The sequence below is a fragment of the Sylvia atricapilla genome, chromosome 3 (genome assembly GCF_009819655.1).
Source record: "Sylvia atricapilla isolate bSylAtr1 chromosome 3, bSylAtr1.pri, whole genome shotgun sequence".
NCBI classification, from domain to species: domain Eukaryota; kingdom Metazoa; phylum Chordata; class Aves; order Passeriformes; family Sylviidae; genus Sylvia; species Sylvia atricapilla.
In genome coordinates this window covers 113,198,569-113,225,020 of record NC_089142.1, presented here as the reverse complement: position 1 = coordinate 113,225,020, position 26,452 = coordinate 113,198,569, and the positions used below count along the sequence as shown (strand labels likewise).

Genomic DNA, 26,452 nt, shown 5'->3' with positions numbered 1-26,452 from the left:
CTGTTTTAAGAAGTCTTTCTGTTAATTTTCTGGGGAAAGCTCTCAATTCAGAATGCCCACAGGAGCAACCCCACAGCACTGAGCAGCAGTGGCAGCTCTTTGAATTACCTCCTGCTGAGCTGTGATGCAGCATTCAAAATATGTCTTGTATCAGAGCTCAGAGTGAGAGCAGTGGTGTCACAGCAGCAGCACAGTTTCTCTGTGAAAGGCCCTGTTCTCTGGCTCTACTGTCTCTCCCAAGCTCAGCAGTAACTTAGCTTCTGCTTTGGAAGTGTTCACTCCTGCTTGAGCACTGCTGATATCAAGTCAATAAGGGCAAATACCTGGGTAGCTACCACATGGTGACTACACTGCTAGACAGTAGGTGAAGTAAAACAGGTACCAGCAGATCCCAGTACTTCTTTGAAATAAACTTCTGAGTCTTTTGTAGTTCTGCTTTGCAAGACAGTTGTATAAAACCAGTAAACTCTAGGTGCTTGGGTTTGCCTTTTATGTACCATTGGCATCCCAACTGCTATTATGGACAGAAAAAATCCTTTAGCTCTCTAAACAACCCTGGCTACTGCTGCTGCAGTGTGAGTATGAATGTGATCTGTGAAAGGGCTAGCCTGGAGCTCATGGAAGAACAAGGCTTCTACCCTCCCAATCCCGTCCTTACCAAGCCTGATAAAAGGGCCTTCATCTTGGAAAGAAGTTTCTCTTCATTTCTAGTTTGAAAGGTTCTCTTCCTTTCTAGTTTGTTCTTGAGGTCGTAGAGTAGGCACAGCTAAAAATAATTTCATTATTTGCAGATGAAGATGTTGATGCAAAAGGCGTTAGCTAGTTCTGCACCATGTCTCTTCAGGCTAAAATTCTCCTTTGACTTCAAGACCTGCTGAGACATGGTTTATCACATGTCCATCTGACTGTTGTGTACTGCAGTTCTCCCTTTCTGTTCAATCAGCAGGACTGAGGCTCCATTCCCAAGCTTTGCAACTCATGTTGAACAACGCATCTGCGCTGTTCCATAATCAGCCTGATGGTGTTTTTTAGGAAAATAATGCTCATCTTATGTCCTGGTAGCAGTAGCACCATTACAGCACATTTCAGTGTGCAGCCCTAAAAACAGCTAGCCTTCCTTTCCATGTTACCACTGGATAAGACAGCTGGTGTTCAGGGAACAGCTTTACAGTGGAAACCAAGATCTGCTGTCAATTCAGTAACTTGGATGTTTCAGAACAGCAGTGGCAAAGCTGTGCTGTCTCTAGTTAAGTGTCACAGAAATTCAAGAGGATAAGCACTAGAGAGGTGTTTTAGTTTGGTTTTGGTCATGTTAAGTAGAGCAAACCTGGATGGACTGCTGTGGCTTGGCTGTATCTCTGAGCTGGCCAGTATCAGGAATGATTCTTCAAGAGTCCAGAGCCTGAAGTGAAACATGGCTCAAAATCATTTGAGAGACTTGTCATATGCTACACGAGCCAGCTGACACTTTAATGTCTGTAAATAACTTAAGAACTGGAAATGAGTGGATGAAGAGATGGCATTTGGAGAGTAATCTCTGTTTTCGCCTCAACTCTCTTTTATATATTTGCTGTTGGGAATTTTCCTTGAATTCACGTGGACTTGTATTATAAGCATATGTCTTCTGTAGATGCTAGATGTCTTCTATGTATGCCTTTACAGAAGCAGAATCAGATGTCTTCTATGTATGCCTTTACAGAAGCAGAATCAAGAGATTCTAAAGCATAGTAATGAACAGCATGTCCCTATGGTTTTTGTTCTTTGTGAATGTTCTCTGAAACAGCAGGCTCTTGTTCCTAATGTTTTTAGTGCGTTGGTAAATGCATTAGTTCTGTGGGCTAGAAGAGCACTTTGCTGTGGAATACAATCATTTTAGTAGCTTCTCTTTACAACCATAAAGAGGTATAGACAAAGCTGAGATGGCAGACATCTAAGAACACTGGGATTTTTCTTGCATTTAGTCTGTCCTTTTTTCCTTTTTCTCTCCTAAATTTATTTTTGTGCGTAACTGGTAACCCTTTTGTTTTTCCTGAGAAATTTTATTAACTGGAGGTAAATTAGCAATTTGTTCTGATAAGTATTAAGTCAGTGGAAAAGTCCTCCTCTCCTGATTTTGAGTATGATTCTCCTGATAGACAGCTTTCTCCACTGTAGTATTGCCCAACAATGCTGGCTTGAACTTGAACCAGACAATGTGTGCTAGGAAGTTTCTGATGAAACTGCAGCATCGTGACCTGCTTATCAAATTTGTACTGCTTCAATCTTTAGAAGGCTCAGAGAACAGTCAGAGGCTGTTCTTAAATCAGCTTCTGCATGGTCTGGGTTTAACAGTAAGGAAGTGCTGGTGTCTACAGTCCAAGGCTATCTATGCTGTGCCTAATGCATGAATATTGACCAGCTGACTTCCCAAGACAACAATCTGGTATCTTCTTATCAGCAAGTGCATCACTTAAAAGCTAGAATTAACTACTGGAAGATCTTATACAAGAAATAAAGCAGAGATGAGGTGAGCTTTTCTCTGAGTAGCATGTCTGCTTTTTAGGGGTTGCAAGTTAGAACTCACAGCTGTGAAAGGCTCTGCTTTGCTGTCATGGTTTAAGTGTTTAATTGCCTATTTCAGGGCCGAAATCTTGCAGATCTCAGGAGGAGTCAGCCTAGAGGGACTTTCACACTGAGCACAACACTGCGATTGGGCAAACAGATTCTGGAATCAATAGAAGCCATTCACTCTGTGGGATTCCTGCATCGTGACATCAAGCCTGTATGTTGTTTTGGAAATTTTCCTTTTGGTTTTATGTCTGTTCTGCTTGAGTCAGTAAAGACTGTCCGTGTATTGGCAGGTCTCAGCAGATACATTTAGGCTTCCTTGTACACTCCCACTGTCTGACATGTTGGCTGTTTTCTATAGGCACAGAATAGTAATATGGTTATTGTCCTTCCTTTAAGTGCATAGCAAACCAGTTCTTATTGGCAGAGGCTGTTACATGGTGGGGTTGGTAGCTGTCAGTTATACTTGCACCAGTCAAGGTCCCATGATGAAGTAGTCTAGTTCTGAATGGTCCTTTGGAGTCCAGCCAATTATCACTCTAAAAGTTGTTCAGAAAGGAAGTCTTGTTCTGTGACACGTCACTTGAATAAATGGTGATTCATGTATTTGACTTAGCTAAGTCATGCTCTTAATGCTGTATAAGTGATTGCCAGGAGAACTGGTGCACAGTTACCGGTGTCAGAAAGGCAGTCACATTGTTGGTCAGCTGCTTAGGCAAAGCGCAGTAATCCCAAGTCTCATTGTAGAAACCAGTCTTCTTCCTATAGCTCTTCACTACTTGCCTGAAAGCTTGTTACTATGCCATACCTGAGACAAACTTCCTCCTAGCAAACTCATTTGCTCCTTTTAAAATCAGCTGCTTTTGGCTGACCAGATTTAGCTGAAAACCAGTCACTGATGTAATTGCCTACAAATCGTTTAGCAGCCACCCATTATGGTAAAGAGTAAACATTAGGATTGAGGTTAAAAAAGGAAGCTGCTCTGTGTGCTTGTTATTGATTTATTTACTAAGAACCAAGCCTGGTGATTTCTAGATGCCTGAATGTTCAGATAGATCTAGGCAATGCAGTAAATGGAGATCCTGGGAGTTAGGGCAGAATAATTCATGCTTGCAGCTGAACCATGAACAGCAGCATTTGTCTACGAGAACTCCAGCCTGTTACACAAGTCATGGAGTTCTCACTGCAGAGCTAGTGGCGTCAAACGTAGTTCTTTCTCAGAGCAACTGAAATTTAGCTAAGATACTGTGTATTCTAGCAATTTTGAGACTCCACAGTCTCTTATCTGCAGAGTGAACTTCTAATCAAGGCAGTGGTTCTCTAATCATGATGTTTAAGGTGCATCTTAAAATTAATCTCTTTGATTTGTTTCTACCAGAGGCATGTGAAGCTACATGATGAAATTTTGCTAACAAATGGTCACTCTTACCCAAGCTGCTGACATCAATTTGACTTTTTTCTTTCCTTCTTTGTCCAGTCCAACTTTGCCATGGGCCGCTTACCTTCAACATACAGGAAGTGCTACATGTTAGACTTTGGTCTCGCCCGCCAGTACACCAACACTACTGGGGAAGTTCGACCAGTAAGTACATTTCAAGGAGTATTTTTCCGTTTCTGCAATGGATTAGGAATGGAATGGTTTTGTGGTTCAGTTTGTTTTGTTGTTGTCGTTGTGCATGGTAGTTATCTGCATTTTCTGCAGTGAGAAGCAGCAAGTGACTTCAGCTGAGTTGGGGATCTAAGAAGGGATGATAGATTTTTGTCTTAAAATATGTGTGGCCTTTTTTTTTTCCCCTTTCCTTTAGGGCAATCATGTTTTCCAAAGGCTTGCAGTACTTACTGAGTACAATATGGACTAACAAAGAGGCTGAGCCCAGTGTTGGCCATGTAACTTCTTTTAAGTTTTAAACAGGCACAACTTTTAAGTTGTGCCTGTTTTGCCTTTTTCTCCCAAAGTCCTATTTCCCAGTTGATGAATAAAATTTGGTGAGTGTAAAACCACGCCATTTCTGTAGCCCCAGAGGACTGGTCTAGTTCAATTCTCTGTGGTGTGGGATGATGTATTTTTAAAGCTTTTTATGAAAAAGTGTGCTAGAAGTTAGAGGCTGACCTGATCTCTGAGGCTGAGCTTACTGTGAGCTGCAACATGTAATGCTGTTCTCACCCTTCCTGGCTTTGGTATTATGTCTACTGCCCCTATCCAGTTTTCCTAGCAGGGATATTTCAGTGGGCCTGCCTGGAGGGGAGGTAAGGGTAGGGAGCATAATCTTCATTAGGCCTTTTTTTTTTTTTTTTTTTTCTATCCTCAGCTGTTACCACTTTGGCTTCCCAGGCCTTCTTTCAAGGGCTACCATAGCAGCTTTTGCATAGAAAGCTGTTATTCTCCTGAGCCTTTGAGTGTTATGGATTTGATTTCTGTGTCTCTGAAGAGGATGGCTACTTGACAGTTCAACTTGATAGCTCAACAATTTGTAAAGTTATGGCCCACTTGACGTAACTAAATTCAGATTTATTCTAAATCTGAGTTTATCCTGTGCTTCTAGGAGAGCAAAACTGATCTCCCTTATGTGGGATGCTAATATTAGCATCAATGTTAGTCCTTGGAGAAAAGCTGTTGTGGCACAGGTTTGCTTTCATAGGAATGGTCTCACCCTTCTACTACTTGCCCATTGCCACATGTTACAAAGTCTGCTGGGTGACAGTCTGTAGGAGCTTACATTGCTCTGTAAAGACAGAAGATGGTAGGGGCCAGACGGTGTGTAAGGAAGCACCAGCAACATTTCTTCCCTCTGTTGGCAATCAGGGAAGCTCAGCTGTTCTCAACAGTCTCATTATTTGCTATTTCTTTGTGAGTTGTAGAAGTCAGGCTTTGATAGTTACTCCTTTGGGCAGAGCAGATGTGCATTGGTCATGTAGCCATGTGGTGTCTGTGGTGTGCTGGGAGCTGCTTAGGGCCTGGCTGAGGGCTCTTACTTTGGCTATCAGCAGCATTTCTGGCATTTGGATCACAAACAGCATCCTGGCTTGCAAGGGGGACTCTGGCTATTATGCTAAACAGGACAGACTGCTAGTGGACAAAAGATAATACTTTCAGTGTGTTTTGTTTTCAAACACTTGCAAGGGCAAGTTCCTGAACAAGGAACAGTGAGGCGGTTTGCCTGAACTGCTAGAGGAGGTGCTGATTTCTTACTTCTCCTTCCTGCCTCTCTAAGCCACACTGTCTGTTTAAAAGATGGCAAATTCTGGTTCAGATCTGCCATTTGTATTCAGAAAGGTATGTTTGACCTGAAATTTTTCATGTGGGGAATCAGGCCCTGCGGCCCATTTACCACCATTACTGCAAACCCAGGGCGGCCCACACTGTCCTGAGCAAGGTTCTTGCCTCCCTCACAGCCTTGCTTTAAGTGCTGTCTCAGCTGCTACAGCTGTTAGTTATCAGTTTACTGTGCTACTTATAAATGCCATAAAGAGAGAGGAAAATTAAATCAAAATTTTTATGCTTTTTATGCCGAAGTTTTTGTTAAACATTGAGAACCAGCCTGCAGTTAAACTTTGATATAAAGGAAATAATGTTCTGAATTCGGCTGATTTCAAAACTCCTTGTTTATTGCCTCTTTAAAGGGCAACTATACTTGACACCACTCAAATGAGAGAGAAATATATTTTGCAGTGCAATTTCTTGTAGTGTGGACCTTTTAAGAGGCAGATGCTTTTGGAAACTCAGCTGTACTGTACGGACTAGCTTGCCCTTGCCTAATATGCACAAATGCTGCAGAGAAAACTGTTGGTGATGTGCTGCTTTCCCTTAGAAAAGCTATGTAGACCATTAATTAGAAAGGTAGCTATCCCAGCTAGTTACATTTCTGCTGATTTTGTTCTTTAGGAGAGCATCATATTTTTATTCTGATGTGTGGGGCCTGAACCAGCATTATGCCTTTTGAAAATTGGTATTGCATGTGCCAGATGAGACAGAATGCACCTGCCCTGTGACTGGCCTGTAGGATATCCAGAAGCATCTCCTTAAGGACCAGAGACAGGTTACCTGAGATAATTAGAGCCAGTGATGCAATTGCTATGGCCCGTATGGAATAAGATGATGAAAACTACACCACCTTTTTAGTGCCTTTGTACAAACCTAGATGAGGTAACAGTTGAGGCATAACATACCACCCATCCAGTTTCAAAGAGGGTGTTGCAAATCTAAGCAGTGTTCAGAAGACAGTAATGGCAAACTTGTGTGAAGAGGGATTAAAAAGATTGTGATTATAATATGCAGAAGAAGATGAATGAAAGGAATTTTATTAAAGTCTCTAACATACTAGTGCTTGCAGTTGCAGGAGATACTCTTCTGAGAAACAAGTCCATTTTTTTTTCTTCCTGATTTTCTCCCCTTCCCTTAATCCCTCTCACCCAAAATGTCCATTTTGTGGAGAATCCCAAGACCTTTTTTAACAAATTTTACTTTGCAGGATGCAGTGTATTTTTTAGGTATTTAAATGTTATTTCCCCTAGATGCAACCTTCTGCTGTGGTTCAGATAGAGACATGAGCAGTTTTATTCAGTGACATCCTGGCTGTACAACCCACCTTTGCCATGCAGCAGTATCAGTAGTCAGTGTTAAGACAGCAGAACTAAGCAACTGGGGAATGGACTAAGAAAATTGATTTTTAGAAGTATGTAGAAATTTCTTCTTTAAAATGTGCATAAGTCAAATTTTTCATCTTGCATTAATTTTTATAGCAGAGAGCCAGACTGGCAGCATCTGTTCTATATGGAGAGCTAAGGCTGAGAAGAAAATGTGAACTTGAAGGGGGAAATGAACATAAACATTGTTATGCAGATGATGAGCAGCCTGCGTATGTAATGGAGGTGTTCTGAGTCATGAAGGTCTTCTGTGCTAATGTAGGTCAGGTTTTGGATAAGAACTCTTTGATCACCGCTCAGCTCTACCGGTTTTGTCACGTGCAGTACAGAAAGCATGTGACTTTCCTCTATCCATGGTACCCTGACTTCAGAAATGTATTTCCTGTGGCTCCACAAATATTAATTGAAAGTGTTCAAGGGTTTGGCAGCTTGATCTTAATTATTTATTTGAAAATCGAGGTTATGTTTTTCCTGAAGCCTCTCTCCAGTTGCAGGATATGACAGTGGACTGTTCTGCTCAGCAAGCATTTTATTTTAGCTTAGTCAGCTGCAGCCCATTGATTAGATCTTGATCTCCTTGTGGCTCAGACTGCACTGCAGTAGTTTGCAGTGCCTTGCTGGAGAGACTGCACATGCACGAGGGCGGCTCTGGGAGTCAGTGGGCACAGGGATGACGGTGTAGGCAGGACAGTGCACAGCCTGTGCAGAAGAGCGTGAGGAAGGCTGAAGAAATGTGTCAGCTAATTGAGAAAAAGGTATTTATCTTCCAAATGTTTGTGCATAGTGTTAAAAATAAACTTCGCTGCAGAGAGCGAGGTATTAGAAGAGGAGATGATGGCATGTTTTTCTACTAAGTAGTTTGCCCCCCACTGGAAAATGAGCTATAAAATAACACAAAGGGCAGGAACTTTTACATCCTAATACCCCAGATATTCAGGCATAGAAGCCCAGTAGCTTAATACTTGCTTTGTACTTGGAATACATGTAAATCTGTAGTATTATGTAAGGAATTCAGCTTTTGGAGCAGAATAACAGATTTGAGGAGCTGTATTACTGTATAAGCTTGGGAGGGAACATAATTTTTGTCTCAAATTTGTATTGTAAAAAGGTAATCACAGGAAAGGCTGAAAACAGTGCAGTTGCATTTGTTCAGAGATGAGGAAAAGGAAAAAGAATGGACTTAGGTCTTAGAAACATTGCACATTTAATATATAGTAGAAGTGCAGTTTCACTGGGAATAGGTTAGTGGTAAAACAAATAGTCACAAAAATTGTTAAGGTTTTCATTGCTGGAATAGTGAATTTGGGCTTGAGAAAGGGAGATTGTGTTCTGATTTAAAACATCACAGTTGCGGAAATCAAATGCTGTTGAAATGAAATGTATGGAAAGCAGACTAGGTGATGGATTTGAAACTCTCTTAGCAAACGAGAAATCTGGTGTCTTGCTACACGTGGCTGTTTCTCAGCTTTCCTCACTGTAAAACCTGGGGTCAAAGAGGGTGACCTCAAATCATCTACATCAGGTTGTTGTTGGTTTTGTTTTACACAGCAGCTGCTAAAGGGATGAGGTGAAAGGAAGGACAACTCAGGCTCAAATTTTATGTATATCTGCAGGGGACTGAGATCCTGTTTTCCATCTTTGAGTGCTTTTAGTACTAAGCTGCAGGGCGTATACATTACATCTGAATGTGTCATTCCTTCTGGTTGATGCTATTCTACTTGAAGCTGTGATTATTCTATCCACTGGAAATGGAGGCAGAAATATAAAACTCTTACTGTGGCTGGTGAGGAGGTTATCAGAGGCTTTACTCCCTAGAGAATCTTGGATGTGAGTTGGATTGCAGGTCAGATCTCCCCTCAGTCAGGTAAGTGCGTTTGCTGCCAGGTCATACACTTCCTCCCTCTTGGTAATAATTATTCATGTACTCTGTGCAAAAGGTATCTTTTCCAACTTGTGTGTTAATCTTGCAGCTCAAAGCACCCTGTGGTTTAGGGATCAGAGTGTACTCTGGAAGGAGGGAGGTGTGGTTTTCATGTCTGTTCGGAGGGTGGGGAGGTCTGAAGTTCAGTGTGCTACATCTCTGTGATTGCCATGGCTACCTTTTGTCTTCTTCCTTTTGATAGGAAAGAATCATCATCTCCATCTGGTTTCAGGAAAGCATTTTGAGCTCTAAATCCCAAAGGAGATGTGACTCCAAAACACTTCCATTTCAGTAGTTCCCTTGGTCTGTTTCAGCGGATGAAAAGCTTATCTTTCTTACTTAGCACTCTGTTCTTTCTGTGGGGATATTCTGTGCTGCTTGTTGCCTTATGGGACCTTGCATGTAAGAAACAAGTGCAGCTCTGAGGCCAAAGATCTCTTGTTAAAATCATGATAACTGAATTAGAGGATTACAATTGAAATAAGCTTTTGACAAAAAATGCTCATTTTTTGTTTTTACTGTGAGAAAGATACACTCATCTTCAGCACAAGTTCAGGTATCATGTGATGCATGCTATTTAGAAAGACAAAATATCTTGGTCTTTAATGATGTTAAAGACATGCCTTCACTGGAAGTTTTGAACTCTCCTGAAATAAAGTAGTAGCGATGGCATTTTAACTCAACTGCTTTGTGTCTTTTGATTTGGAAAGAATAGCAGGAGACTTAAATAGCTTTCTCAAAACTAAATTTCATGCAAAATTTATGGCATTATTAGTATTTGTGCATTTTTGGGAAAGTGGAATAGTGAGAAAGCAGAATAGAATAAGAAACTCCATTCTGTGTATTGCTTTTTGCTTGATTTCTACTGGAATAAGTATCTCTCAGTCAATGTCTTTCCTCAGGTCACTGAATTGAGTTAGAAGGTTATATAATACATTATAATATTAATTCTTGCCTCTGATAACGATATACCTCAGATTTCTCTACTGTGCCATTCACAGATGCAATTACTGCTCATGTGACCTGAAAGCAGCACTGAGTTTCATCCTGCTCTCTCCCAACCCACCCTTCTGCATCCCCTTACGGACAGTGGAGCATGGCAGCAGTTGCAAGGGAAAGGGAAACATGCCTGCAGTTGGCAGCTGTGAAACCTCTAAAGTTGGCAAGCCACTATTTGTATGGAGATTGTTTGTGAGAAAGCAAGGTAGTGGTTGCAGAAAAAACCCCAAATATCTTGGATGAGAACCCATAACAATTCAAATAGGAAAGGGGACATTGCTGTTGATTTTTAGAAACTTATGTGCTAATGTTGGAACTTGCTCTGGATGGAAAGGGCAAGAGATGAGAGAGTAAATCGCCTTGTGGGCTATTAAAATGTTTGGTTAGGGGAGGAAGGGAGGTGTACACATCAGATAATTGTAGGAAGGAAAACCACAGTAGAAGAGCATACAAGTGACCTGTGGTAAGACTGTCTGCATGGCTGCTCTCAGCTTTGTTTTTCCAGTTATTAGGTGTGATATGCAGGCAGGGGAAGGTTCTCACTAGAGAACCTCTCACCACTTGCAGAGCACTCACAGATCACACAGTGTCTAAATGAAACTCGGCACAGGATGGGCCAACAGCCCTGGGAAGAGTGATGGGAGATGGCAACAGCTAAACAAGATACGGATTTCTGTTGGGATACAATACTGGATGTTTTTTAATTTCTGTTTAATTTTTTCTCATTTTGTTTTTTTATCATGTTTTTCTTTGGGTTTCTCTCTGTTTTACAGTTCTTTTGGGCTCTTCTTTTGAGGCTGTGTTTGATGCGTTGGCTTCCCATCCGCTGCTCGTAACCATCTCTGCTATGAGTTGTGAGTGAGCCATCACCATGCTTCTGGGTTTTCATTTTGGTTTGTGCTTTTGTTATATATGGAAGTCCAAGTTACACCTGGTTTTCTTTTTTTCCTCATGATCTGTTTGTTTTTCAGCAGGATTGTGACAGCAACCTAAATGTGATACAAAGGCCTAGAACACTTGGGATTCTGCCTGAAGGCCTGGCAGATATTTGGGTGGTACCAGACTGATTTTGTCAATTCTATGGTTTCAGTCACAAGAGGAGGGGAGTTTTCTCATCTTACTTTTCTGTCTCCAGCTTCCTCTATTCGTTTCTGATTCCCCACGGGCATAAAATATGATGCAGTCATTAATGATTCTACAAAATGCTTTTGTTTAAATTGAAAAGTCAAAATGCATATAAGAGGTGTGGATCTTGTCCCCACCAGAAGAGGTGGAGAAGCATGTCCCTCATGAACCTGTCTGAAGAAGCAGAAGGTTCATAGAGGTCACAGGAGCTAAACTTCCTTTTAGTTCAGTTAAAGCTTTCTTTAAGTTTTCCTTCTTACCACAACCTTTCCGACAAGTCATTTTTATCTAAGATATATCTCTGAATGCTTTCCATGATCTGTGGCATCTCCTCTCTCCTTACCACCTTCTCTTCAAACTGTGCTAACTTATTTTTCTCATTCTTACTGCTGAAAGTCCTTTTCCTGATTTCAGGGGAGATAGGTTCATATCCTAGATGACAGCAGACCTGCCAGGGGCAAAGGTGGTGCATCTCATGAGGTGTCTGCACAGGTGTCCAGAAAGCTGGGGACGGACAAGTGGTCATGGTCGTGAGAGTACCACAGTCAAGAGGAACAGCAGGAGCAAAGTTCTGGCATCTAAATACAAGTTTTTAGGAAGACAGCTGGAGACTGGGACATTCAAAATATCCAGTTTCCTTTTGCCAGTGAGGCAAGAGGAATTATTTTAATTTCTATGGATTAATATGCTAGGAAGAGCAGGAATTCACATTAGTGAAGAAATATGAGCACTCTTCAAATCAAAGAGGAGTGTGCAGGAAAACAGACTTCATGTGAATCATGAGGGAGACACTGTTGGCGCTTGAAATGCAAATGATCCTGAGTGTTTGACCTGGAGAATGATGAGTGTATAAGAGCACAGTTTGGAATTCATACAGGATTTTGTTACCTAGTTCTGTGTCTGTCTGTGAGGTAGTCTACATTGCTAACACAGAGAAAGGAGCACGGAGTATAGGTTTTGCTTTGTGGTAGTGATCTAACACATTCTCCCGAGCTGAGACTCATTTTAAACTAAGCTTTAACAGAATGCAGCACTGTGTAGTAAAGTACTTTAGCTTTGTGGTCAACATCAGTGAAAGAAGAGATACGCTTTATAACATTTTTGATAGTAATACTGATGCGTAAAAAAAATCATGAATTATTTAAAATTGTGTTTCAGCTTGCTTGCTTATTTTTTATTCACAATTTTGGGGATTCAAATCAGTTGGATTGTATATGACTCTGTAGTCTGAAGCTCCTAACTGTTGCAATTTCAATTACGTGTCAACGGTGGACTGGTCTGGACAATAAGAATGCTTTATCCAGGCTCTTTTCCACTGCTGGCCAGTGCAGTGGTGAGATGAAGTTTATTAACTGGAAGAAATGAAGTGTGTAAAGAAATCATCCGGAAAACTAATGTTTATGAATTCAGAAAAAAAGTCAATAATAGTTGCATATGCAGCATGTGCTACAACAAATGCTCAGGGAGGAGCTATTTGGATGGAAAACAAGGTACCTCTACAGCCTGGGAAACACTTGACTGCAGTGACCAATTTCTTTGTGACTGGCAGGGCAGGCAAATATGGTTAAAAGAGGTGCAGCATGAGCATAGGACAATGTTACACAGTTAGCATCTGCCTGTTTTGTTCAAAGAACTCTAAAGGTCCTGTCGAAACAATTGCTCAGTTGCAGTACTCGCCCTTTCCTGAGGTGCCACGTGAGAGAGAGTGGAGGGAAACCCCTCTGAATTCAGGTGTGGGACAGCTCAGGAGCAGCCGGTCATGTTGGCTGCAGGACAGATGCATGATTAAAGGCCTGCACCAAAAGCTGGGCTTTGCTTTGCTCCTGAGAGAGGAGAGGTTTGCAACCAATTCTTGCAAACTTCCTGGCATTAGTTTCAGAACAGATCTAATTAAAGACTGCACAGATAGCCTGTCTGCCACAAATAGTAAGTATTGATCGAAAACAATTTTTAGAGACATTGCTGACATACTGAAGCCAGCACATGTGGTACTTGGATCAGTACTTGCATGGACTTGAGTATTTTTTGTTCTGAAAACATCACTGGTGAAATGCTAGAATTTTCACAATACAGCCTTATAGCTCATGAAAAGTATCTAAACACACTATTTTCCATTTGTAATGGAAAAGAGGAATCTCCTCTTCCTTTTGAATGTGTAGAGAAAATTTATGGTGGCCAGTATTCTGTTGTGGAACTCGTATCAGTGAATTCTCTGGAATTCTGAAAACAACATTTGCTCTCATTTGTCTGAGAATCCTGAATTGCCTAGTTCTGAGAGCAATGAGATACATGATCATAAATATATCTCTACTATTACCTGCGGCTAAATAAGTATCTTATAGCTCAAGCTGGTGTACTTCAAGATTAAATGCTGGATTAAGTGCATGGGATATGCATATAGGTTCTCTTTGCAGAGTATTTGACTAGCATAAATGAGATGTAAGATAGACTGGCAGCTTTTTTTTGCTTAGAGTCATAGCTGAAGAGCTGTGTTGTACACCGTGCAGTTGTGGGTATGTTACAGGATGTTGGTAAGCATGTTAAAAAAAAATTGAAATTTTATTCTTACTGAGAATATCAAAATTCGCAGCAACTTCCCTGTACCCAGAAGGGAGCAACTGAATAGTACATATTTAAAGTGACAGAAGGGTGTCCTAGAATAAAAGTATGGCATTTTAGGCCTAGTTCTGAAAGCACAGGCACAGCTGAAAGAACAAACCTGAATCCACTGACCTCAATGGGAAAAGTTATTCAATTAACTTGTTATTAATGTGCTTGATTTTCTGCTAGTGTAAGATCTTCATTTTGAATATGTTTAGTTCTTTGCTCAAACTTAGCCTTGTGCTGGAAGAAGTCTGGGCCTGAACCTGGTTTACCACAAGAATTTTGAAAGTGCTGCTTTTAAGTCTCAGTAACTCTGGTGCTTTTAGTTCAACTAAGGGAATTTGGTGGATGTCATTATTTAAATGTGAGTTTTTTCAGAATGACATCTACATTACGTGACCTCATATGGTCCTTGTGGAGGCAGCAGATGAAAGGGTTGGAAGAGTTGCCCATGCCCCAAAGCAGAGAAAGCCTCCAGATGAGACAAGTCACAGGAGGGACTGCCTTTCCACACCCACTATATTAGGCCTTTAATTCCCAAAGACATGAAAAAGAAAATCAGGGAAAGAGAATATAAAGATAGACTATACTGGAAAGAATCTGGAAGAAAGCAAGAACTCTGAAAGTTGGAGATTCATAATTTGTTGAAGTCTTACAGAAGATGCTGACCAGCAGTGTCAGCAAATGTTTGTGATTATCTGTCAGAGTAGGTGACTCCCGTTTCCATCCTGACCAGACCACCTTCAGGCTTTGGTTATCTCATGTTACTCATGACTCAGTTTTGCACTTCTTTACTAGCTTTTCCCTTGATCTGGAGTTTAAAAAGGAAACTCTCATCCTGGTAATGTTCTTATCTCTATGCATGGACTATTACTGTTTTAACAGAGCACTGTGACCACCTTGCCTTCTCTGTGAAGTAAGCTTTCCTAGAAACACAGAATCGGAGAATGCTCTCTGTGTAGCTAGAGGACAAGGCGGCATTAAGAGCCTTGTATTCCTTGGGTGAATACAAAAGAGCAGTTTAGACAAGAAGTTCTCAGGAGTTGGCTGCACAGGGGGATTCAGTCATCTGCTCTGCTTCTGAGATATTTCTTGTCTTCCTCCAGCCTCGCAACGTTGCTGGTTTCCGAGGAACCGTCCGCTATGCCTCCGTGAATGCACACAAAAACAGGGTGAGTGTTTTGGAGTTAAAAGGAGATACCAGTAAGATAATTCCCCGTCAAACCTGTTTTCAGGAGCAAAGGAGTAAGAGGTGTGAGTCCTGGTTTGTTATCTACAGAAGTTAGTCTCTATCAGAAGATTTACATTAGGTAGTTAAGGCTGTTGACTGTAAAATCAAAACTGTACTTCAGTTATTGGGTCCTCTGTAGTTGGCAGACTTGAAAATTGTAATTATTGCATTGCCAGACACTTCTTAAGGGCAAAAGTAAACCACACTGAAGGGAAAATCTGGTTAAGTGCCAGACTGCTTGCTGCTAGTTTCCGGCAGAACTTGATCAGGGATTGCCAAGTGCCAGGTTACCAAATCTATTCTTCATCTATAGTTTTTGGTATTAACATCATGCCATCAGGAGAAGAGCCACCTGGTGAAAGTTAGGGTTTATTTTCCTGAAAAGAGCTATTATCTACATAGTGTCTGGCCTGTTTTGTTACAAGTGCTTCTAGAAGGCTCATCTAACATTCTTCTCGAAACATTCCTCTCTCCTATTTCAGTAACGATCCTTTGCATACAGTAAACAGTAAGTTTGGACAACATTCTCAGGCACGGCATGTGATTCTTGGGGTGTCCTGCACAAGACCAGGAGTTGGACTCCATGATCGTGATGGGTCACTTCTAAGTCAGCATCTTCTGTGATTCTAAGTTCTGCATTTCTGTTGCTAGGTGCCTGACAGATGGAAACTGTCAGCCCTCCTGTGTTACCTCCAGGTTTCTGGCCTTGCTTGGAGTGGGACTGTAGGATTACTTGTGACATATGAAGAAATGTCAGGGTTTTTTAGGGAAGGTGGAAGTTATCATCTACAGAAGGTGTAAAGTGTGATGTGGGGAGGGCAGCTGAATGCCATTGTGAATTTTTTCTGTTTCTTGAGAGATGCAGAGAAACCTGAGGTATAATTTTTGTAAGAGCTGAGTAGGCCCAGCTGTAGCTGGCATCAGCTGAATGTATATTTAGACACAAAAATTGCTGTATAATGCAGGCTATTTTGAGAAATCATATCCTAGACATTGGAAGTTGAGCACCAAAATTGAATTCATGTGCTTTGACAATTTTCAGCCTTTATCCCCATGTTTCCATTCTCCATTCACTAACCTGGGAGGAGAGTTTTATGTGGAAATGTTATAAATCTGTAAATTGTGGTGCATGATGGTGAGTCTTTTGCAAAAACCCTTGAGCAAATTTGAATGATATTTAGGCTTAAAAATAATAATAAAAAATGTTCTATATACAGTTCGGGGTTTTAATCTTTAATCATTGACTGGGAAGTATAGCTTATCTTCCTACCTTTTAAAATGAGGTAGCTCATCTGGAAAGTACACCTGGACCTCTCAGAAATGTGGAATTTTGCTCCTCAGTCTTGGTGTCTCTTTTCTCCAGGAGATGGGTAGACACGATGATCTGTGGTCTCTCTTTTACATGTTGGTGGAGTTTGCTGTTGGTCAACTTCCATGGAGAAAGATCAAAGATAAGGTAGGAAAACTGGTGTCTGTGCTTGAGAGAGTGCTGCATTTTAATTATTATGACTCCTTATTCCTCTTGCAGCTTAGTGCAGCTTTTTTTCTAGAGTCAAGCCAGTCCCCCCTTTTTATCAGACCTTGCTGCGAGATGCTTACCTGCTTTTGTGTGTTCTGATACACATGGTGGACTTCTATTTGGAGTAACTTGACATTTTTAAATGCACATTGTTAATTATATTTGATTTAGGGGTTTTTACTTTTTTCTTGCAAAGTAAACAGTACAAGTGGAAAGACTGGAGCCTTTAGAAAGACAGGAGGGTAATGCCTTGCTGTGCCAAACAGGCCAAATGGGATTTGAAATTAGAAAGTTAAACAGAATAATGCTAAGTGTTCACGTTGTCTTGGAAATACTTTGTGCTAAAGAATAAAATCCCTGGAAAGAAGTAGGTCACCTGTGCAGCAAGCTTCTGACTCAAGATTCCCCTTTGACCTCTGCCTGCAGTGCTCAACCTCTTTGTGCCTTGGACAGCAAACAGGAGAAGTGTGTAGACACTGTGCTTGAGTCTAGGAGGAGTCTGTGTTCCAGGAATGATTAGTCTTTATAAATGTGAAGCAATGGAAGAGATTCTTGGCTCTGAAATTTTGTTTTGCTTTGTTTTTTTCCAGGAGCAGGTTGGCATGATAAAAGAAAAGTATGAACACCGAATGCTGCTAAAACACATGCCTTCAGAGTTCCACCTTTTCCTGGACCACATTGCAAGCCTAGACTACTTCACCAAGCCAGACTATCAGGTGGGAGCCTGTCTTTGTTACCAGTGTGATGCATGGCACTCTGGATTGACATTTAGATTTTTTTAACATTTCTATGAATGTGTTTATATCTGGCTGAGGAATACCTTGCCTAGAACCATGAGAAAGAGGCTGAACTGTACAATTCTTCAAAAAGTCAAAAGTTTCCTCGTCTCTTTCCACCACTCTGTCCAAAATAATACTGGTCTCCACACGGCTAGCTCCTCCCAAACAACACTTTTTGCTTTCATAAAGACACAAAAATTTTAAGGGACTCCAAATGTGACAGAATTTTGGCACAGCACGCCAAGGTCTAAGAACATACACTGACAGCTCAATGGTGCACAGCAACCCCTTTGATTTCTTGCAGACTCATATAGACCTTGGCCATTATTATCTCTTTCTTTAATATTCATCTAACATAGGATTTTTCCTCCCATTCAGTGTTTGCTATCAGCCTATATGTGAGTAACTCAAACTAGCACAACAGAGCTGAAGCAACTTGATTCCGTGTTGCGTTTTTTTTTCATCACAGCAGTTTTCTCTGTACAATGAGGACAGAGTGATGGAAACAACGTTTTATAAGCAGATCGGTGCAGTCCTATCTGAATACCTGCTCCTGTTGATAGTGGGAAAGTGGTAGGAGGGTGTTCCAGCAAACTTTCCAACAGTGCCTTTGTGATTTAGCCATGTGTTGGAGTCCAGGACATCCCCTTGGATGGCCTGGGACCCGAGGAAGGGAATTTGAGCCCTGGACAGGGGGTGTGGAGCCAGTCCAGGGGGCTCAGAGACCTTGGCACAGAGCCCAGGAGAACACCGAGTTTGATTTTAATCCATGGGAAAAGCTTCCAACACTGCAAAAGGAATTACAAACCTCCAGGATGTGAAAATTGTAATTTAGCACAGTAGATGATATAGAATTTAATATTTTTAGAATTTTTAGAATAGAAGTAAATGGGAACAAGATGGTGGAATTTGGGTGGTACCTTATGTACTTCTTCTTCCTCATCCTCCATTTTTTGGGGCAGTGATGGCACAAAGTAGTTAGAGTGGATTGGAGCAAAGTAGAAATGTCACTTCTGGTGTGGGCACTGGGCATTGGCACAAAATAGTAATTAACTAGTACGTAATTATCTGTATAAATGTTAGGGGACATCCCATCTGTGGGGCAGTCACCTCGTGTCCCAGCTGCTGTCCAAACCTCAGCTGGGAGCAGAAAAAATTTTGAGATATTGAATAATAAACAACACGAGAAACCTGAAAACAAACCTTGGGGACTCTGCTTTTTTACACGGACGCGACTCGGGGCTTTTTAGAGGGCCAAGGACTTTAAACCACCTAAAGCTCGGGTGAGGAAACCCCCCCGACAGCCATGTACATTTTGTAACATAGCAGCCAAAAATTTTTTAAAAGCTAAAAGCAAAAGAAAGGCAAATACTTTCTGGATAGTGCAGTGGAAAAATAACATTTGCCACTAAGAGGGAGAGCTACAGAGGGATGGAAGTGACTGAGATGCAGAGGGAGCTGGATTTGTTTCTTCTGGAGTAGAGAAGTCAAAGAGGGAATCTGATTGCTGTCTTTCACTTCCTTGAGGTGAGTTTTTGGGAGAATAGAGGCAGCAAGGGAAATTGTGACTAGATCTAGGGGGGTGAAAACGTCAGAGTGTGGATTCTTGTATACAAAACAGGAACTTAGAAAAGCTATGGAATTTCCATCCTTGCAGATTTCCAAAGATTGTCTGGATGGCAAATACGATCTGTCCTTTTCATTAGCTCTGCTTTGAGCAGATGGTTGGATTAGAGATTTCCAAAGTTGCTTTTGAACCTGCATGCTCCTATATTCTATTCCAGTTTAAAATAATGATGTCCCAATGGTAGCAAAAAGCCATCCTTGAGACTGAAATGGAAGATGTTTCCAGAGAGAATTCAGGCAGTACAAATCACAAACAGCTCTTTCACAGTAGGGCATTTAACTGAAGCTATGAATTGCCTTTCTGCCTTCAGTTTCTTGCAGGTGCAGCTTGGGCAAGAAGCTTCCAAAAGGGAACTCCCCACAAAAGTCTGGCATCTGCAGCTTGCCAGTTAACACTGGCTCTTCTAGCTTGACTTGGAGACCTTTTCCAGACAGCAAATTCTCCAAACATCTGAGCTGCAGAGATGTGTTTATATTGAATTATCTGGATGTATTATTCTGAAATATTAAAAACTATACCAGAGGGGATGCCATTTGACTTTGTCACTAGTATCAGTCCCACAGAGGAATAAAGGAAATCAGGGAAGTGTGTTTTACTAATCTACAAAGTCATGTTTTATTTAAAAATCTGAATTTAATTTGAAGTTTTAGATTCTCCTAAGCACATGCCATGCGTAGTGGCAATTTAATCACAGTTCTCGGCCCATGAGACGATGTCTCCAAGAGAGATGTACCAGGCTATAATTTGAGACTAAGGGTGACCAGAGATGACTACTCTCTGATGGATAGATGACCCAAGTTTACCAAAGCAGAGGAGAGGAAAATAGTGGTAGAATAAAATAGACTTGAGCTGTCAGGTGGGAGATCTTATACCCTGTGTTTTTGTACTTCTTGGGCCCGTGGCCTCATATGTCAGGTGTGTGGCTTTAATGGATTGCTGTCATTGTTGGTTCATGGTTAGGATCAAACTTTCAGCACTTTCACAGCGGGAGGATGTAGGTGTTAGAGCAGCATTTTGGGGTTTTCTGACTCATCTGACTGCTAGAGGCACACCTCTTCCCTTGAAAAGTGCAGATAGGATGTAGTAGAAAATATTTTGTACCACACTTGTGTACAGTCCAGCTGGTAGAGGAGTAGTTTCAGGTAGGGCTGGGGAGGTGGCTAGCTTCTCTCCTCACTCATCTTTTTTTGTGATGAGTGTCAGAAAAGTAATAGTGACCTTTGCTCCTGGAAGATTATAGAAATTTAAGTGCCTTTGCCTGGGAATTCATCCTATTCCCTTAGCTAGGGCCCTTGTGAATTGCATTTCACTCAAGGAAAAATGATCACAGCTGATGAGCTGTTGTTGTAGGAGATAATGGCTGACCCGTACACATCCTGAGCAAATGTGGGAAGGTAAGTTTCCTATATGGACATCTTCCTTTAGATTCAGTCAATACCAGGTATTGTCAGAGCAATTGGGAAGGATTCCCTGTGAACAACCAGTGCTGGTTTGAGTTCTCTCATGCTGACCAAATGTGGTGGCTTAGCTCCAGCTGGCAGCTGTGTATCAGGCAGCTGCTCACTCACTGTACGCCCTTCACAGTGGGACTGGGAGGAGAATTAGAAAAAAAAAGAAAGAAAACCCATACAGGCTCTTACAAGGACCATGCAATAATTGAAAGAAGTAGAATATAATAATCATAATTAAGATTTAAAAAAATATATAAAAATAAAACCCAAGAAAAGCAAGCGATGCAAAATAAAGTTGCCTGATGCCCAGCCAGCCCCCAGGCAGCAATTGGTCCCTTCCAGCCAACTTCTCCAGTTTATATACTGGGCATGACACTCTATGGTATGGAATATCCCTTTGGCCTGTTTGGGTCAGCTGTCCCAGCTGTGCTCCCTCTCAGCTTCTGGTGCAGATCTGCACCAGCACAAGATGGGACGCTGAAAAGTCCTTGAATGAGGGTAGGCACAACTGAGCAACAGCCAAAACATCAGCACATTATCAATACTGTTCCCATCCTCAATGCAAAATGCAGTGCTGTACCAGCTATTGGGAATAAAACTAACTATTCCAGCGGAAAACAGGACAGCAAGTTAGTAGGTATCTTCCATCCATAGTCCTTCCATCATAGTCCTGTTTTCCCCCTAGAAATTCTTGTAGGACTTACAGACCAGGAGTACTCCCTTCTATTATCTCTTATGCCACTGAAGAGATGTGCCTGATATTTATTCTTAAATACTGGGTTGTCAGTTTACAGTGCGGATCAGAAACTTGAGCAAGAGCAATTTGCTGTGCCGAATCTTTCTGCTGAAAGATTCCATCTTCCTAGATAAGTCCCAAGGAATTCAAGGCTGGAATGTCTGGACAATCCATAACTGATTTGGAATCTTTTATATGTGATATTTCAGGATTGATTGTGATTCCTTTCCTGAGCCTTGCCCAGGAGAAGGCATTTGACAAGATGTATCATGACAGCTTAATGGGTAATTTGTGCCCCATTGGCTGCTTCTCTCTCGTTCTCTGGGCCGTCAGCCCAAAACATGGCATGCTATGACATAATATGCAATTAAGCTTTATGTCCTCATGGACAGTAACATCTTTAATAGAGAAACATACTGGACCTCTTCTTTATTCTACAAGTGGTTTTGATACTCAGAGCTGGGATTGCACATTGTCTTGCCCAGCAGAAGGAAACTCAGCATGACTGTGGAAGCTCTTTTGAGTTTTAATATTCTGTCTGCAGGCAGAGGCTCCCCAGACAGGATCCAGTAACTCTGCATGGCTTTCCAGGAGCAGTGGTTGTTGCTGAGACTGTTCTGTGTGGTTTTCCACGCTACTTCTCTCCTTGTAAAGCTTTGGCCTTTCATCAGAGGCATAAAGGTTTCAGAGAAAGCTGAGAAGATGACTCAGTAAGTCCATTAAATAGCTTGAGAATAATGGCAGATGAGGATACCTTTATCCTTCAGCCATGAAAAAAGACCCTACAGAGAGTACAGTAAAGAGCTGTAAAATCCTTAATGACCTGCAAAGTCAAGTGCAAGAGTTACAGAATAAGTTATAGCAGAAAGTAACAAAAGTTGTTTTGACTGAGTGGGTCCTTGAAGGAGTGTTAAGAATAAGGCAGCTGAACGTCTAATTTTATCATGCGATTTCTTCAGGCTGCTTCAGTGTCAAAGGAATGGAAGGTGGCAGAAGGAATACTGACTTCTAAATAGCTTCAGAAGATACCACTCTCTGATACTGACATGTCCATCACAAAGAATCAAAAGCTGTGTTAAGACTATTTGGATTAGTGGATAGATGAGTGAAGATGATCTAATGAACAGAAGCCAGTATGGCTTTTATATGGGCATCTCTCTGCAAATGTGTGGAGTTCTTGCAAGGTGTCTTTGAATTTGTGAGGATATTAATTTCTAAAAGATGCCGGTAATAATTTCTGAAGTAGCAGTCAGCAAACAAATACAGTCCTAAGAATTTCCTGTACCTTGGTCTCGCTGCCAACTCTGGAAATTCTCTTCATCAAATGTAGTGTTACCACTGGAGTGTGCACCTGATTCTAAGGTTCTGGGTCACCAAAAGGAGGAAAAAGATGGCTCATCTGAAAGCTGCAAATAGGCATTTTACTGCAGTTTGGTGGAAGGTAGAAAATGGTAGGCTTGCCTGATCATACTGATAAACAGAACTGGAATATAATTGCAAATAGGATGTTTGCTCATGCTAAATTTTATTCATAACTTAGTGTTGATTCTGTACCATAAGCTGAATGTATTTGCCATTTGCCATTGTCTCTTCCTTTAGGGGAGAACTGACAGGCTGAATCCTGTCAGCTCTGCATTATTTAGCTAAATAATTTTATTAGAAATATAAGACCTCACAGCTCTGTTGGTCTACAGCAACTTTTGACAGCAGAACGTCAGATTCCTCTGCTAATGCATTGGTGCATGGAGAACTACTGACAGTAGTTTCATTCTCTCCTAGAGGATACCAGTTCTTAGAAAAGCAATGAGCTTAAAGCACATCAGCATGAGCATTTGTACCTGCCATCTTATAAAGGAAATTGTATCATCCTTTCTAGGGTTTTATTTTCTTAGGCAGCCAAGCGTGTCAGGCCACACTGTGCACATTAATCACAACGTAGGGCTCCTGGCTAAGCCATATTTGAGTCAGACACTGCAATGGGTCTGCATCCTAGGACTGCCTTTTCCTGTTCTGTTTATGTCTTCTGGCAGCCCTTGAACTCTGCATATCAAATGTATAATTTACTGCATAATTTACTGTCTAATCTAGAGGAAAGCTGAATTGAAATTATGGATTTAGCGTTGGAGTAACAAGCTAACTGCCAGATTTCGTTGAACCAGTGTCAAAACGTTGCATGCATTACTGTTGTGGATTGGAAGAAATATGAAGCCAAAACCAACCTGAGAAACAACTGCTGCAATTTTTTAAGTTTTGCTTTCATTTCTTAATACATTTCATAGGCAAACTGGAGATTATAAGATGCACTTGGTACTCGTGCACATACTTCAGATTTTTTTATGAGAGCCACTCTTGCCTACTTACCAGAAATTATTCTTGTAAATCTGTTCCAGCTAATCATGTCAGTTTTCGAGAACAGCATGAAAGAAAGGGGCATCACTGAAAATGAAGCCTTTGACTGGGAGAAGGCTGGTACAGATATCTTGTTGTCCACTAGCACCTCAACTCCACCACAGCAGAACACCAGGCAAACAGCAGCCATGTTTGGGTGAGTGTTGCAGCTGTACCAGTCAGACATTATATGGAATCCTCCTGTTCTGTTCAGGATGTTGTATCAGGGACTGCCTGTTTTTCATCTTAGTAATACCCTAAAATCTACTAAGGAATTCCTGTGGGGCAGTGTGACAGGCTTCCTTCTTTACATACTGATAATTTTACTTTTCTTCTTGCCTCTTTTATAGGGTGGTTAATGTCACTCCAGTACCTGGGGACCTGCTCCGTGAGAACACTGAGGATGTCCTACAGGGGGAACATTTGAGTGATCAAGAGAATGCTCCTCCCATCCTGTCAGGTCGGCCAGTGGAAGGTCTTGGTCAGTCTCCAAACACAGCTTTCAATGAGGGTGAAGTTTGGGAAGAGACAGACGTGAATCGCAACAAACTCAGGATCAGCATCAGCAAAGTAAAGAAAATTTCCTTGTCTCCTGTGGCTGTTGGATGTAAGGCAATGGTTTCATGGACTGCTAGAAGCTACTCAGATCCACTGATGTAATAAGCCCAAAAAGCATTGAAGAAAAAAGAAGAATTTTCCTGTGGAAAGGGGAAATTACAAGCGATTTTTTTCACAGAGCAAAAGCCATTGGGATTAATTTAGATCTGTATGCAAGTGACATTTTGGGGGCCAGTAATGCTAAAGTGAATGACATTCTAGTCCTTGCATAGCTGATACAATATCAGAAATGTCTCAGGCTTGGAAATTATAAACCAAAATTGTATTATGTTCCAACATCTTAGGTAAATAAATGTAATCAGCGATGTCTTCATAAGCTGTATTTTTCTGTACCTTGAATCATCACTCATTTTTCTCTTCCTTTTTTTAACTTTCCTTAAGGGTAGAAAAAAAATCTATTAGGAGCATCTAACAATGGTTTCATCTCTGTGAAGACTGAGGGAAACCATTACTTAATATTCTCATAGTTCTGCATTCCAAATCATATTAAGCTTTTTTAGTTTACATAAAATGTATACTTCATTTGATTTTTCTCATAATCTCTAAGGTTTTTCTCTGTCCTTTCCTGTAAATGTTACCTAATTTCTTGGAGGCATCCCCACTGAAGGCTGATTCCATCATAAATGTCAAGTATAAGAATCTGTCAGTTTATTAATCAGATTAATTTACATAGTGCAGGTAAATTAGTATTGGTGGTAGGTCATCAGATACATACAGAATCTGTTAGCAGAGAAACATTCATCAGACTTAAAAGCATATCAGATTGACATCACAAACCTGTCTTTAATGGACATTTGTCGACTGGCAGGTTAAGTCTGCTAGTCTTTTGGGACTGACTAGAATTCACTTCAGTCTCTACTGGTACAAAATTAGTCCTTATTTCAGCAGTATAGTATCTCCACTACCTTTAGTCTTATTAAGAAACATTATGTATGGACAAGAAATAATCTAATCTAATTTACTTAAAATTCTCCAATGCAAATAATTCAGATCAATGTGTTACCTGTATGGAACATTAACAGGGACATTCCCTAACACTGAGAAATTATGAACCAAGTTCAAATTGCTTCTTCATCTCTCACTGGTAACTCTGGACATTCCCAGTAGTTTTCATTTGAAGGTATATGAAATAAGAAAAGCCTGATACAGAGGGACACTTCTGTTCACACAATGTGTATTTTTCAAAAAGAGTATTACAGAAAAATCCTAGCAACTTTGGTGTGTTTTTCTTTGCATTTCTACCACCAGGTGCCTTGATGCTCTTCAGTCAGACTTTGCACAGGGTTGTCCTTTCAGTGTGCTAGCTGTGTGTCATGTCTTAGGTACCTCGTTCACACAAGTCCTGTCATAACAGCAGATAAAGGCAGGAGAGCTTTCTAGAAGCTCCACAGCATGGCCAGGTGACTCTCATGCCAGGCCTTGTGCTGTCTATTGTCAGGTTGCTGCCAAAGGAGCTTAGGGAATTACCCAGCATGGCAGTGAGTACTTCAGCTCTGACAGGTTCTATAGCTACACAGCAGTCTGGGCAGCAAGTTCTCCAAAGGTGAAGTCCTTTCTTGCTGTGTGGGTTGTCATTATCTTTAGTTTGACTCTTGCCTGTCCTTTTGCTTTGCTAGACTTCGTATCTTTAGTCTGACTGTTCTCTGAGAGAGGAACAGTTTTTATTTAAGTAACAGTTACCATTTGGAGAGAAGAAGGATGCTTATAATTTGATACCTTAAGGGCACAGCTTTCCCTCTGCTTGTAATCTGAGGCATCAGAACCACAAGGGCACTTGTGTTTAAACACCACAAAGGTGTTTAAACACCTTTCTGCTATTCACAGCATCACATCCTTCATTGTCCAGTCTTGTAGCACTATAATTAACTATCTCTCCCTGACTTGCTCTTAGTATTTAGAGGATGAGTGGAGCTTGCCATGTTTTTTCCCACTAATAACTGTCTATGGTGATCCTTACTTCTCTGTGTAGACAATTCAGATCTCCTTCTGTCCCACTTCTCCCATTTCTGTGTTTAGGACAGTGCTTACTGTCACAGTTCTCCCACACCACTGAATCTTGAATCTCACCAAATTGATGCTACCCATCAGTTACATCAGCACTTTGCTCGCTTCACAAACACATTTCACCTTCATTTGCCACTAAACTTCTCCTTGCCATGATTGGATTACAGATGAAATCATTATCACCTATTCTGCTTTTCCTCTAATGCTTGAAGGTTCTCCTCTGCTCTCCCTAGCTGCAAAGGCTCTTTAGTTATGCATT

The 26,452-nt window shown here is 41.1% G+C and overlaps 1 protein-coding gene across 2 annotated transcripts in view; it reads left to right on the top strand.

The window, feature by feature from the left end:
- TTBK1 (tau tubulin kinase 1) overlaps positions 1 to 26,452 on the top strand; it is an 88,985-nt gene that overhangs the window by 34,625 nt on the left and 27,908 nt on the right. For both annotated transcript variants that reach the window (XM_066316731.1, XM_066316732.1), the window contains exons 5-11: positions 2,621 to 2,761; positions 4,025 to 4,129; positions 14,947 to 15,012; positions 16,435 to 16,527; positions 17,181 to 17,306; positions 23,574 to 23,728; positions 23,922 to 24,141. In XM_066316731.1, coding sequence (XP_066172828.1) covers positions 2,621 to 2,761; positions 4,025 to 4,129; positions 14,947 to 15,012; positions 16,435 to 16,527; positions 17,181 to 17,306; positions 23,574 to 23,728; positions 23,922 to 24,141 — 906 coding nt within the window. The remainder of the gene's footprint in view (positions 1 to 2,620; positions 2,762 to 4,024; positions 4,130 to 14,946; positions 15,013 to 16,434; positions 16,528 to 17,180; positions 17,307 to 23,573; positions 23,729 to 23,921; positions 24,142 to 26,452) is intronic.